This window comes from Neovison vison, chromosome 3 (genome assembly GCF_020171115.1).
Source record: "Neovison vison isolate M4711 chromosome 3, ASM_NN_V1, whole genome shotgun sequence".
NCBI classification, from domain to species: Eukaryota; Metazoa; Chordata; class Mammalia; order Carnivora; family Mustelidae; genus Neogale; species Neogale vison.
This window is the reverse complement of record NC_058093.1, coordinates 228984038-228997905: the sequence shown is the minus strand read 5'-3', so window position 1 is coordinate 228997905 and position 13868 is coordinate 228984038. Positions and strand designations below refer to the sequence as shown.

Below are 13868 nucleotides of genomic sequence, written 5' to 3'. Positions count from 1 at the left end.
AATGCCACTTAGTGAGCCTGGGAAGACTGAAGAGGAAGTGTCGATGGTGGAGAATCAAGAGTTCTGTTTTGGCCAAGAATGAGAAGCCTATGACACATTCAAAAAGATGTCAAGTAACCAACCAGATAGAAAAATTGGGAGTTTTCTGGAAAGGTCTAGGCTAAAGTTACAGATTTGGATATCGAGAGCATACAGCTAGAATTTAAACAATGGTCCCAGAAATCACCTGGGTCAGGTAGGGAAGAATGCAGAGATCTGAGTCCGGGCTCACTCCAACACTCAGAGGTCCTCCAGACAGAGAAGGAAAAACACGTGACCACAAGGTGTCTGTGAGGTTGCAGAAAACACAAGTCCCAGAAGCACTTAGTTCTTGAACTAACACATCCCAGTCAACAAAGAGGCTCACAACACTCACCCTGTTTGCCTAAGGTTAAGAGGTGGGATACAGTTCCCTATGTTCCCTTTCCACAGTGCCCCCACTGAACCTGTTAAACTAGGGTGTTTAGTTGTGACTAGGGTCACATAGTTTATTTTATATTCATTAATATATTGTATTTAACAACTTGGCCCCTGAGAGCCTCACAGCAATCAGACATCAGAGGAACAGCATAAACCAGTACTGTCCCTGATACACTCCGAGGTATGCTGTCATCCTTTCTAAAAACCCAAACGCTCAAACCGGACTCATAAACGTCCAATGCTTTGGTCGCATTTCCCACCAAACCACCCTGCCTTTTCTCCCAGAAAGTCTCACACAGAAGAAAAATGAAGGGGATGGGGACGTAAGAAGCAAATTCCATCCAACGAAGCTATGCCCAGAAAGGGTACCTCATGGGTCCTGCTGAGGTTCCCGGGTGGACCATTGAGCCCCCAAAGTAAACGCAGGGCAAGTACGCCAGCGCTAGACTCGCAGCGTGGCTACCTACCACCTCCCCCTCTCCGAGTCTCAGTTTCCCCCGATGCAATCTAGAGACACACATTCCCCCAGGACTGCCGGGAGGAAGAAGCAAGAAACGCACGCCCTCCCCCTCAAGCCCTGGGCCCGACAGGTAGAAGGCGCACAGATGGCAGGAAGGGTAAAAGCCACAGTCAGGGGCCCACAGACCTGGGTTCGTTCCACCTGTGCCCCTGGCCTTAGCGGCGCCTCCTCGCCCCGGCACCAACGAAATGGGCAGGTCCCTTAGCCGGTCCTCGGACCCGGCGGTCTGGACCCTCGAACACACTGACAGCGCGGCTGCACAGGCGGCTCCCCCCACCCCGGCGGGAAGCCAGGCGGCCGAGAGAGCAAAGGCGGGAGGGCGGCGGGCAGCCACTGACCTGCTTGAAGGTGCTGCTGAGGAAGTAGACGAGCGAGAGCCCGAAGACCAGGGCGAGCACCCACCTCTTCCGGAGGAGCCGGCGCCACACCATGGCCGCCAGGTTCACCATGCCGGCGCGGACGAAGGGCGCGGCGGCCGGGGCTCGGAGCAAGAAAGGCCCGGGGCCCGGGCGGCATGGCCATTACACGGCCGGCAGCTCCATTCCTCGCAGCGGGAGCCGGCCCCGCGGCCTCCGGCCCAGCCAGCTCCCGGCAGTCACCCCGCGCCGCCCCCACGTGACCCGCTCCACGCCCCGCCTCCACTCAGCTCGCGTCGCCCACCGGCTTAGCGCGTCTCCTCCCCATTGGTCCCTAAGAAGCACCGGCCTTCTATTGGCTGAATCTCGAAAGGGAGGCGGGCAATCGCGTGCGCACCGCAGGAGTAGCGGCGCCGCTCTCTTAGCGCCGCTCTAAGGCCACCTGAGAGAGAACCCGAAGAGAGGCCGGAAGCACTCGGAAGTCACGTGCTCCCCGAGCCTTGCGAGTGATTGGCTTGGAAGGACGTGAAGGATGCTGCTGTGATTGCTGAATTGTCTGGGCAGGTAAAAAGAGAACGCGTTTTTTTCCTTCGGGGACAGTCCGTGTAGTCTCCTGTCCTTGCAGTCCGAGGGCGTTTTGTGCTGAACGTTGGTTGCAGGCATGCTCGCGGCTTTGTTCCTCAAGTGTACCTGCCGGCTTCCAGTGCTTGGAACGCAGGAGATGCTCTCGCCAGCATTTCGGTGCAGCCCTGTAACGGCCTGGGGGCGCAACTTAAAACAAAGCGTGCATTAAGAAGTCTCAGGGTAATTCTTCACAGGGAGGTAGTACGATGAATGGAGCAGAGTGGTTAAGAGGCGTTTCATTTAGTCATTCGGATGCATCCCACATGCAAAATTTTATACCAGAATTCAGTACTGGAATAATTATGTATGGCCTGCTTCCAAGAGTGAATCTGAAGCCCCTCGAAGTCGAGCATCTGAAGTAGAATCTTGGACGTGTGATTTAGGAAGGTGTGTCAAATTTGGGCTTTGTGTTTTGGGGATGCTGTATTTTATTTTCCCTAAGGATTTGCAAGTGGTGGAGAATCACTGGGAGGGGCCATTAAGGTGGCATTGCTTGTTCTTGAAAAATATTTACATAACGAGCTTTCCTTCATATGTAAAGGTGGTGCTACTGACCCATATCTTAGCTGAGGTTCCAAAAAAAAGAGGGTTTAGCCAGTGAATTGTCTCTCATCAGTGGTCCTGCTAACACCCATGCTGTCCCTTGAAGAAGGTGGTCAGGATTAGGAAATCATTCAACAACCGATTATGATGTTCTCAACTAAAATATACCATCTTTGGTTCTGATACCAAAAAAAAAAAAAAGAATTCAAGGGTAAACCTATTTATGGAAAGTCTAGGCTTTTATTTTTCTAGGGTGAAAGGTTGGGGAGGGAGAAAGGAATATACAAAAAATTAATTGAGATCCCAAGATAAATATTGAATAAATATCCGAATATTTATTTGTTGAATGCAACTCTGTGCTAGGCAGTTCTGGATGCTGAGGTACCCAGGTGAGCCAGATATAGGATCCCTTCTTTTGTGGCATTTACATTCTTACGGGGACAGATCATAAATAAGCAAGCATGTAAGTAAATAAGTTTTATAAAAAAGATAAAACAGGGCAATATGTCATGAGTCAGGAGGATGAGAGGAAAAGGCCTCTGGAAGGAAGCGACATTTGCCCTGAGGAAGTTAGACAGAAGGAAAAGCATTGAAGGAATTGAGAAGAGCAAGTACAAAGGCCCTGAGGCAGGGACAAGCCTGCCTGTTTGAAAAACAAAAAGGCCAGTGTGCCTGGTGGGGAGAGGGTAAAGGAAGAATGGGGGGAAATGAGATTGGAAACAGGTGAAGCTTCATCAGGCAGAACCTGTAGACCATAAGCAAAGTTTGAATTTTATTCTGGTTGCAATGGGAATCCATTAGAAGGCCTTACACATATTTTCTGTATTCCCCAATCAGGATTCAGAGTTTGATAACAGGACAAAATACATTAAGACAACATTTTCAGGAGTCCTAAAGAGGGATCAGTGAGAGGCTAACCAGAGATAGGGAGCAGACAGAATCATGTGCTTAGAACTACCCATGATACCCTAAGACATTCTTGGTTCAAGCCATTCCACAGACTGTTCCCTTAAGTGTTCTCTTCCCTCCAGGGTTTGGAGTCTGGTAAGCTCTGGTGACCTGTGCATCCTTCTGAAGAGGACCGAGAGGCCTGCTATCGCTGAATTCTAGGGGTCACAACCCCATCAGAGCCCTGCCGGCCCCGCTCAGACATCATCAACATGGAGTTCTGAAGTCCATGTGGCTCCTAACAGTGAACCAGGTGACATGTCTCTGTAGAATTCACATCCCTATTACCATCGTATTACATGTGAGGGCTGGAAGGTAGCTTTGGGTTTCGGTCACACCACACCCCCAACCCCCCAAATTAACAGATGGGGAATCTGAGGCCACAGAGAGGTTGCTGATTTGTCCAAGCACAAATCACACACATTAGGAGCAGCGTCAGTGCCGAAGCCATGTCTCACGCTTCCATCCTCCAGCACGTCCCTGCTCCGCATGTCATAGCCGCCTCTCACATGAGGACGTCTTCATCTGCCTCTGGGTGTCCACATCCTTGTCTGCAAAATGAGGTGATAACACTTTCCTCCCTGGGATTGAATGTTGAATGAAGAGTTGGATGACTTAAAAGATGCAAGGTGGGTTTGCAGCATGTCAGAGTTCTGGGGATGCGAAGTAGGAGTAATAGTACTTGTTTACAGTTCCTTGGCAATCCGACCAATAATGGGAATGTTGGGAGATTCTGCCTCATGCCATGTGTTGACTTTCAGGTCTTAAGGAAAATGCAGAGACGCCACAGTAGTAACACGGATAACGGGCCACCTGAAAGGTAGGTAAAACCTCTCCTGGTTTCGTTCTATCTGGAGGCTCTGGATTTCAGGTGGTCTTGGGCAACCCAAATCTGATTGAATAGTACCCACCTTTCGGGGTTGCTTGTAAGATGATCAAAGGAGGTCTGGTTGGAAACTGCTTTGCCCAGTGATGGCACGTACTTCTCAATACAGCAGCTTGCTGTTGCTTTAGGGTAATTTTCAAAGCCTATGGGACAGGGGATCCACTTGGCTTATTGCATCAGTGATCGTTCCCGTCGATTTTAACTTGGGTGAGTGAGTGAGGACACAGAGAGGCTAACAGCGCTGAGGGAAGATTTTTATTATTTACCTAACATATTTACATAACATAAATGTTATTTGTATTTCCCAAGAGGGCGGGGCACATCTTACCAGGAGGCACCACTGTCAGGAGGCAGGAAGAGACAAGGAGTAAGCACAGGCCACAGATTTATTAGCAGATGCCACATAGATAAATAGAAAAATCTGTGAAAACACTCATGAGCTAGCATTACTGTCTAGTGAAGTTCGAGAGACTCCACACCATGGAGATGTAGTCTCACGCTAACACTCTCCACCTGTGCTACACACACATCCCAGGAGGGGGAGCTGAGCTTCTCATCTTCACATCCCATGGGGGAGGGGGTGCTGCAAGCCCAAGGTTGACGACGAGGTCATAGTGTGTCTACCAGTCCCATTAAAACTGAGTTTTGCATCATCAACCCTGCCTGTTCTACAAGAAAGAGCATTGGCCTTAAGTCAGAGGACCCTTAGCCAAAATCCCAGCTTAGCCATGTTCTACTTGCGGTCCCTTTGGCGAGGGATTCCACCCCTGGACCTCAGTTTCTCCCCCGATAAAATCCATAATAAAACTCAGGGTTGTTGATGAATGAGTATGAAAATGCACGTAATGAAAAACACGGCCTCTGGCTTGTAATAAGCGTGCCTCTTGGAGCTTCTCTAGCTTCTGAAGACAGAATCGCTATCTGCTCTTGAGTGAACCATGGGGTCTTGGTGGGCAGAGACTGCAGCAGAAAAATAATGGCCACCATGTATTGCGTGCTGACCCTGCACCCACCTCACACTAGCCTGATGAGTCCGGGGCTATTTTTACCGCTCTTTTTATGGTTGAGGAAACTGAGGCTGAGAGAGGGGAAGTGTAAGACCAGCGGATCCCCTTACCCAAGAATTCAACACTGCCACAGGATGCAAACAGCAAGAGGTTCTTTATTGTAGCGCAGGCGCCTGCGGGTGGTCAGCAGCTCCTGCTAGCTGAGCACACCAGGCTGGGGTGGTGCAGGATTTTTATAGACAGATACAAACAAGTTTTGGATGGGGCAGAGCTGATTGGCTGACAACTTGAACATTTGAAAAAGGCATACTTGGTGTTTGCGGATTGGCTTTGGAGGACCCGCGCGCGAAGAAAAAGGCGGGAAGGGGGAGTGAGTAGGGGGAGTTGGACCTTATTACTCAGCAGAGAAGCATCCTGCCTACGTGACTATGCGGCCCCCTGCCTCCTGCCTATGCCTCGGCTATTGGCAGAAGGTATCTTGTTCAAACAGGAGACCAGTATCACCCCCTAAAAGCCAAGCGGTTACAGAAAGGCAAAAGAGCAGTTAATTAGTTAACTGGGGGAAGGGTCTTTCAGAAGTAAATTGCTTGAAGTCACACAGCCAGGAAGCAACAAGCTGAGGTTCAGGCCCAGCCCATCACCACCCTCCATCCCCCCAAAGCTTTGTGTCCCCACATTATGATTGCGTCCTATCTGGATCAATCATCTTCTCCTGGGCTGCCTCGAATTCTAGCCCTGAAATGGTTAAGTTGGAAGCACAGCCTTGGTCCTCCAAGGAATATGCTTTCCCATTTAGGCTGAAATCTCAGCTGGATACTGAGGAGGGGCCCAGGGAAGGGAGGCCAGCTATAAAAAGCCCTTTGGTGGGTTGAGTCTTCGCTGGTTGCTCTAGAGGCCCCCTGAGCCCAGTAAACTCCATGCTGTTGAGCTCAGGGGGCCAGGAAGGCTTTCTAGGGCCCATTGGCGGAGAGAGGCTGGCCCCTAGGTGGGTCAACATGGGCACCTGCCAGGACTCCTGCTTTCTGAGCTCAGTTTCTTAAAGTGCAGAGAAAGCTCACAGCCCCTTGAGGGTCACAGCCATGGTGTCTGTTGTTGTTGTTACTAATATTATTTTTATTGTTATCCCAAGCCCAAGGGAGTAGGACCATACATCTCGTGGGTTTGGGGAGCCAGCAGGGATAGGCCTTGGGGAGGGAGAATGGGTAGCCATCTCTAAGCTCCTTTCCTTGCACCAGGTTTATGATCATTTCTTCCCAGGTCAAGTTTATGGAGCTAGAGAAGCCAGCCCTGAGATTTCTCCAGGCCAGCATTTCCCCTGCTGGGTTTCACAAGTGTCCTCCAAGATGGTAATAGGTTTCCCACAAAATAAAAGAATCCCATGGTCAGATAAGGTTGGAAAACACTAAGTTTCAACAAAATTAATTTTTTCTTCAGTTGCAGGCCTTCTCAGTGCTTTTAGTAAGCCCATTCATTCATTCTTTCAAATAGTATTTATTGACGATGCTGTGTGTGCCTGGTGCATTGTGCTGGGCAGGAGAGAGACAGTAGGAACAAATAATCATGATCTTTGACCTCTTGGAGCAAGGCCTAGGCTAAAATGCTGTTCTTGGTGCTGGACTGAACGTTAGAATCACCTAGAGGGATCTCACAAACTGGAGATGTCAAGGCCCACCCCCAAAGATTTTGATTCAGTTGGTTAACACTGGGTCTTAGGCACCAGAATTTTTCAGAAGCTCCCCTGAGTGATTATAAAGTGGCTCCAAGGTTGAGAGTCACAGGTAGACAGTGAAATGACACTTGGGGTCAGTACCAGGCAGTGGGTCAGGGTAGAGTGAAAACACTGTCATTGTCTGGGAGGTAGGAAGGATACCACCAAGCAGAAGAAATTTCAGCTGCAATCTGATGAATGAGCATAGGTGACCCAGGTGGGATGGGCTGGGGGTGGGAAGACATCCCAGTGTCTGTGCAAAGACCCTGCGGTAGGAAGCCCTTGGGCAGTGAGAACAAGGCACATGATGACATTAGAGTTTGGACCCAGAGCATCCAGAGCATCTGACAGTTTTGTCTCTCTGAGCCTTGGTTTTTTAATCTGTAAAATGGGAATGATATTCGTCCCCATGGGTAGTGTTTATGTGAGCCTGCAGAAGGAAGTTTAGAATGGGAAGCCCTTTTAGTGGGACAGTGAAATAATCCAATACGTGTTTTTTTAAATGATCCCGGTCTCCATGTAAAGATTATACAGTCTAGTGTGATGCCCTTGGATGAAAGCTAGCACATGTTTACTGACTACCTACTGCGTGCCCCAGGTTGTGGGGACCACAGAGGGTGGCTGGAACTCAGCTCTCACATCAGTGAGGTCGTGACATATTTTAAGTACCCTAGGGGTCTGGGAGGTGCCTTGGGGGCGAGTGAGGGGAGGGAGGCTCTCTGCTCCTCCCCTGGTAGGCTCCTCCCCCAACAGGTGTGACAGGTGCACACCTAGCAAATCAGTTCTTGTTTCCACATCGTGCTCCCATTTGAAAAGGGGGCAAGCCCAAGAGAGATGACCTCCAGACCTCCTGGGTGTGGTGCAGAGCATACCTGGTTTGGGGCTCTCCATTCTCGTAGGGGTAATTCTGGGCTCTCTGCTCCTCCACAACATCTCTCAGAGAGCCACAGAACCCTTAGCCAGGTGTCAGTACAGGAGGCCGTGCTTGGAACTAGAGAAGGCAGTTGGCCCTGGGGGTCCCTCTAGAAAGATTTGAGGTCATCGTTCCCATGAATTGAGCACCTGCTCTGGGCTTGTACACTGAAAAGGCTGTGCTAAATTCGATCACACAGGAATTCTGTATAGGAATGGTGCTTCTACCACCTTCAGGTGAGAAAAGTGAGTGCCAGATTGCTAAGGCCCCTAGAAAGCACGGGGCTGGGGTTTGAATGTGGGCTCTTCTGTGGAGTCTTCTTTTTTTATTTTTTTAAAGATTTTATTTGTTTATTTGATACAGAGAGAGGGATCACAAGTAGGCTGAGAGGCAGGCAGAGAGAGCCCGATGTGGGCCTCGATCCCAGGACCCTGAGATCATGACCTGAGCTGAAGGTAGAGGCTTAACCCTCTGAGCCACCCAGGCGGCCCTCTTCTTGAGATTACTATCTGCTACCCTCCAAATACCAGCTGTGACCAAGGCCGGGCCCTCTTGGAAACTGGAAGTTACCAAATAATAATAATAATACAGGGCCAGGGTCCCTGGGTTCCTGAGGTTATTCTAGAATCATAGAATCTGTGTTGGCTTTTCAGTAGAGTAGAGTAGTAAAGAAAGCAGGCTCTGAGGGCGCCTGGATGGCTCATTGGGTTAAAGCTTCTGCTTTCAGCTCGGGTCATGATTCCAGGGTCCTGGGATTGAGGCCCACGTCAGGCTCTGTGCTCAGCAGGGAGCCTGCTTCCTCCTCTCTCTGCCTGCCTCTCTGCCTACTTATAATCTCTATCTGTCAAATAAATAAATAAAATCTTAAAAAAAAAATCAGGCTCTGGAGTTAAAGTCAAGTCTCTCCTGCTCTGTCCCTTACCAGCTGTGTGACTCAGGACATGTTACTTTCTCTGTGCCTCAGTTTCTTGATCTGTAAGGTGGGGCTGTATTAGTACCTAACTCACAGGGTTGATGGGAGGGTGTCATGATTCAATCAACAGGAAGCCGTTAGAAAAGTATCTGGCACAGGGTAAATTCTCCATGAAGACTATGACCCTGTTGTTGGTGCTCTCTGTCTCAGTTTTCCAGGCCTTCTGTGACAAGATACCGCACACTGGGTGGCTTAAAAGTTAGCGATTTATCGTGTCACTATTCTGGAGGTTGGAAGTCCAAGATAGAGGTGTGGGCGGGTCGGTTTCTTCTGAAACCTTTCTCCTTGGTTTGTGGATGGCTGCCTCCTTTCCCTGCATCTTCACATGATCATCTTTCTGTGTGTGTCCATGTCCTAATCTCTTGTTGTAAAGGCACTAGACATATTAGATCAGGACCTACCCTAAAGCCCTCCTTTTAACTTAATCACCCACTGTAAGGACCTCATCTTCAAATATGGTTGCTTTTCTGAGGTCCAGGGGTTATGGCTTCAACATAGGAATGTGGGGGGGGCCAATTCAGTCTGCAACAATATTGGGATACTATTTGCTCCCCAATCCTCTACGGGGGTGCCGTCTTTCTCTCCCTACTGACTTGATGGGGCTCTCTTTTCCTCCCTGGCCCAGAAATCGCAGCCAAGCACTCAGCTCTGAGGCAAGCGTGGATGAAGGCGGTGTCTTTGAAAGTCTGAAGGCAGAGTCGGCCTCCCCACCTGCGCTCTTCTCCGGTCTCCCTGGCCTCCCAGCGGGCAGCCTGCCCACCACCCCATTCCCATCCAGCTTGGTGCTGGGGGCGTCGGCCGGAGGCGGAGACGTGTTCATCCAGATGCCTGCGTCCAGGGAGGAGGCTGGGGGCCGGGGCGAGGGGGGCGCCTACCACCACCGCCAGCCCCACCACCACTTCCACCACAGTGGCCACCGTGGGAGCTCGCTGCTGCAGCACGTGGGTGGGGACCACCGTGCCCACTCGGATGAGGGGGGCGACGAGCAGCCAGGGACCCCTGCCCCTGCCCTGTCCGAGCTGAAGGCTGTGGTCTGCTGGCTCCAGAAGGGGCTGCCTTTCATCCTGATCCTCCTGGCCAAAGTGTGCTTCCAACACAAGCTCGGTGAGTCCAGGCGTGGGGTCATCGCAGGTGTGGCAGCCTGGGGCTTCACCTGTCAGGTCGGGGGCCCTTCATCCCATGGGCCAGGGCAGGGTTGCAGAGGCCTTCATGGTACCTAGTGCTTAAGAGTGTGGGATTCCAAGTCAGACCTGGATGGCAAGCCTGGTCGGGCAGCTGTCTGACCTGGGACAAGTCACTCACCTTCTCTGAGCCTGTGGCATCCTCTGTCCAGCGGGGGTTGTCGTTGGCCCTGCAGAAACTTCCTTTGCTGCTTGGCAATAAAGGAATAGAGGATAGTGACTTTGTGATGTTGCACACGGTGCCTAGTAAGCTAGGGCCAGGCCCGAGGAGTCTGAGAGGATGGCAGCAGACCTCTTCTGTCCCGCAGGCATTGCCGTGTGCATCGGGATGGCCAGCACCTTCGCCTACGCCAACTCTACACTTCGAGAACAGGTCTCTCTGAAGGTGAGTCACCCGGCGATCCAATCTCCTAGGCACCTGTCACACGTGACCACAAACCCCGTGGCTTAAAACAGTACAGATTTACTCCCTGATAGTTCTGTTGATGAGAAGTCCAAAGTGGATCTTTCCAGGTGTAGATCTGCTGCCAACATGACTATTCTTTTGGGAGGGTTCAAAGGAGATTACCTTGCCTCGCCTTACCCATGTTCTAGAGGTCACCCACATTCTTTGGCTCGTGGCCCCTTGCTGCCTCCTCCGAACCCACAACGCCACACCTCTGTGCCCATCTGTCTGTCCCTAGTCACATCTACTTGAGAACCCTCCCTTCTGTCTCCACTTCTGCTTTTAAGGACTCTTGAGATTACACTTTTTACACAGCCCAGCTGGAAAATCCAGGAATCTCCCCATCTCAAGGTTAGGTGATTAACCATCTAAATTCCACTAACATAGCCACAGGTGGTAGGGACTAGGTGATAGGGACTGGGATGGGCCGTCCCCAGGAGGCCACTCTTCTGCTTGCCACTCCTGGGCAGATCCCCAGTTGTGCTGTCCTTCTCCCACACCCTCCCAACAGCAGTGTCTCCCCCATGTGCCCGAAGCACCCTTATCTACCTGGCCACCCCCACGGTTGAGGCCATCCTGCTGAAACTGGGTCCACCAGTTTCACCATCCAGCATCACCACCGTTGTCCCAAATTCCCATCTAACCTCCGTGCAGCACTAACCAGGCCAAGCACACAGCTGGGCGGCCGGCGGAGCTCATCTTGCAGATTTGTCTCAGCAGCCCAGGAAGGAGGCAGAATCCTTCTTAGCTCATTTTCCCAATGAGGAAGCAGTGGCTCAGAGACACTAAGTGCCTTGTGTATGAGGTCACACAGTCCCTGAAAGTGGTGGTGTCAGGCTGTCAACCCAGGCCTCAGGCCCACAGGCTGTGTTCACCCCCAGCTGAAATCCCAGCTCCTCTGGCCACCAGCATACAGGCCCTAGGATAGGTTACCTTGGTGATCTCAGTCTCCGGTGCCACCCTGGAAAATGAACCATTCACACCAACTTCATACATGTGTAGGGGGGGGGTCAAATGAGATAGTGTTAGGAGGCGTTTAGCACAGGGCCTGGCATACAGGAAACACTTAATTGAGCTACTTTTAATAAGCCTATGCCTTCTGTGCGTGTGATCCCCTAACAGCCACCATGCTCTCTGGTCCTTCTCCATCGTTCTCTGGTGCTTTCTTAAAACCATCTGGGCCTCTGTGAGACACAGAAGGCAGCTCAGTCTCCCCTTGACACTCGAGCACATTGAGGTCCAGAGCTGGGCCTGGAACCATAGGTTCTTCTTGACCCTCAGTCTCATCTTCTTCATACAGACGACTCCTGCTGTTATTAGAACAGCAGGCTGAACAGTACCATGGTAGCACACTTTGGGGGGCTCTCTCTCAAATACAGAAACATCCAAATGGTGCCTTAGCTTAAATTTTAGGGCTCAGAGGATGCCTCTATCCGTGGATAGGTGTTGTAGGTAGAAATCATTGAACCCTGTGAAGACACAGCTGATGTTTTGCCTGTCTATACACGTTTTCCATGAAAGAGATTCTGCATGACCCTTAGTAAGTTTAGAAATATCAGCTTACTGCTGGAGAACTCTCCCCTTTTGTCCTTCAGAGTCTGGCTTCTCAGGGCATTGCTAATTCTCCGTATTCCACCTCTGGTTTGGATTTACAGGGGGATTAAACTGGAATCCATTATTTATTGGAGTAAGAAGGGCCGCTGAGTAGATCATTCACATGGATAAGAGCAGTTGTTTGGTTGGAGGTGGTTTCTAGGGTCATTAACCTTGACCGCTCCTGGAATAATGGGTGGATGGAGATGCCTTTATTTTGTCTACCCTATGGAAATGTGTTCTGTAACCATGCGTGAGGCACTGAGCTGTGTCTGGAGACAGTGGAGCATTTACCAAAACCACAGGGAAGGTTACACTGAGAAAGTTATGACCTCATTTCATTCCAGCAATGCAGCTGCCCTGATCCAGGAAAAGATGAGCTTTTGGGAATCAGCAGCGCAGGGGTATGCGTGAGTCTCCCAGACTACACAGGCAGGAGCACACCCTGCCCGGCCCCTCCTCTGTGTATTCCCCGGAATGGCTCTCAGTCTGAGAAGCTGTGGGAAAACAGGAAACCAAGAAGGTTTTCCAGTTGGCTTTCTGGGGACTAATCAGAAATGAGGCTGGAGAAAGAAATAGGGTTGATTTGGGGAAAGACTTTGTTGGCCACGTGTGTGAGCTTGAACTGAACCCTGTGACCGTGGCCCTGCGTTGAACGGTCAGGCCAGGAGAATAACCCCGATGTCCAGGCTAGAAAAAGGGAGAGGAGAATTGGCCAGCCTATAGATCTGAATCAGCTGCTGGGTTGTATAGTCTGAATCCTACATCCTGCCATTTGGTGATTCTGAAACACGAGCCCATACCAGACTGAAAGTTTGCATTTTTGGATTTTCCTTCCTCCTTAGCAGAACTCTCGTTTTCAAGTGAGGGTACTGAGGCATAACACATGTGCCCTTGAGCAAGAACTGTTTCCCCGCTCTGTGTGTCCCCAGTCCTTACAGATTTTCTTACAGGAACTGTGAACCAACATTGACTGCATGCAGGCACCGTTCTAAGCATTTCTTGTGAAGCGGTTCTCACAACTCTAATGGAGTCCCACTATGTACCCATTTTACAGATGAGGAGAGGGAAACACAGAGCGTTTCAGTAACTTGCCCAACCCTGCGGTTACAGATCAAGTGTTTGAACCCAGGCCGTCTGGCTCCAGAATCCATGCTAACCGTAGAACCTTCCTGCTTTTTCACATAGTAGGTTCCACATTTCTGTCACCTTCTCTGGGACCACCCCTTGGGCTCCAGTGGGATGGGAAGATGCCAGTGCCCTTCCCTTCACCATCAGCCCTACTTCTTCTAAACATTTAAGAAAGGGAAAGTGGCCACTTGTCGGAGAACATTCTGGAATGTTTTGCGATGTGCACCTCTGACATTGTAGCATCCCTACAAGTCTCTTGCTTTGTCTCCAGGAAAAGAGATCGGTGCTGGTCATCTTGTGGATCTTGGCCTTTCTGGCGGGGAACACCCTGTATGTGCTCTATACGTTCAGTTCCCAACAGCTGTACAACAGGTGAGTGGGCAGGGGGGTCTGACCTGTGGCGGGAAGGTGGGGGGGTTCTTTGCTGGGTTCATAGCTCCTTTACTTGAGAACGATGCGCGGCTCTGTGTCATCTAAGTTTTCAATTCCACCCTCTCATGTATATATATATATGTGTGCTGGAGCAAAGCTCTCTAGTGGAAATACACCGCAAGCCACATGTGTGATTTACGATTCCTAGT

At 50.6% G+C, this 13868-nt stretch overlaps 2 protein-coding genes across 9 annotated transcripts in view; one reads left to right on the top strand and one right to left on the bottom strand.

The window, feature by feature from the left end:
- SPRING1 (SREBF pathway regulator in golgi 1) overlaps positions 1-1578 on the bottom strand; it is an 89348-nt gene extending 87770 nt beyond the window's left edge. For 3 of the 5 annotated variants that reach the window (XR_006383964.1, XM_044244200.1, XM_044244198.1), the window contains exon 1: positions 1382-1578. Coding sequence is in view for 4 of the 5 variants with exons in the window: in XM_044244200.1 (XP_044100135.1) it covers positions 1382-1501 (120 nt within the window). In the remaining variant the exon portion in view is untranslated. Of the gene's footprint in view, positions 1-1317 lie in introns of all 5 variants that reach the window. The other 2 variants (XM_044244202.1, XM_044244199.1) reach the window with 2 other exon arrangements.
- A 211-nt stretch (positions 1579-1789) lies between these two features.
- RNFT2 (ring finger protein, transmembrane 2) overlaps positions 1790-13868 on the top strand; it is a 68278-nt gene continuing 56199 nt past the window's right edge. For 2 of the 4 annotated variants that reach the window (XM_044244197.1, XM_044244193.1), the window contains exons 1-6: positions 1790-1899; positions 3534-3703; positions 4212-4270; positions 9563-10041; positions 10427-10503; positions 13559-13659. In XM_044244197.1, the coding sequence (XP_044100132.1) occupies positions 3680-3703; positions 4212-4270; positions 9563-10041; positions 10427-10503; positions 13559-13659 (740 nt within the window). In that variant the 5' untranslated portion in view covers positions 1790-1899; positions 3534-3679. The other 2 variants (XM_044244194.1, XM_044244195.1) reach the window with 2 other exon arrangements.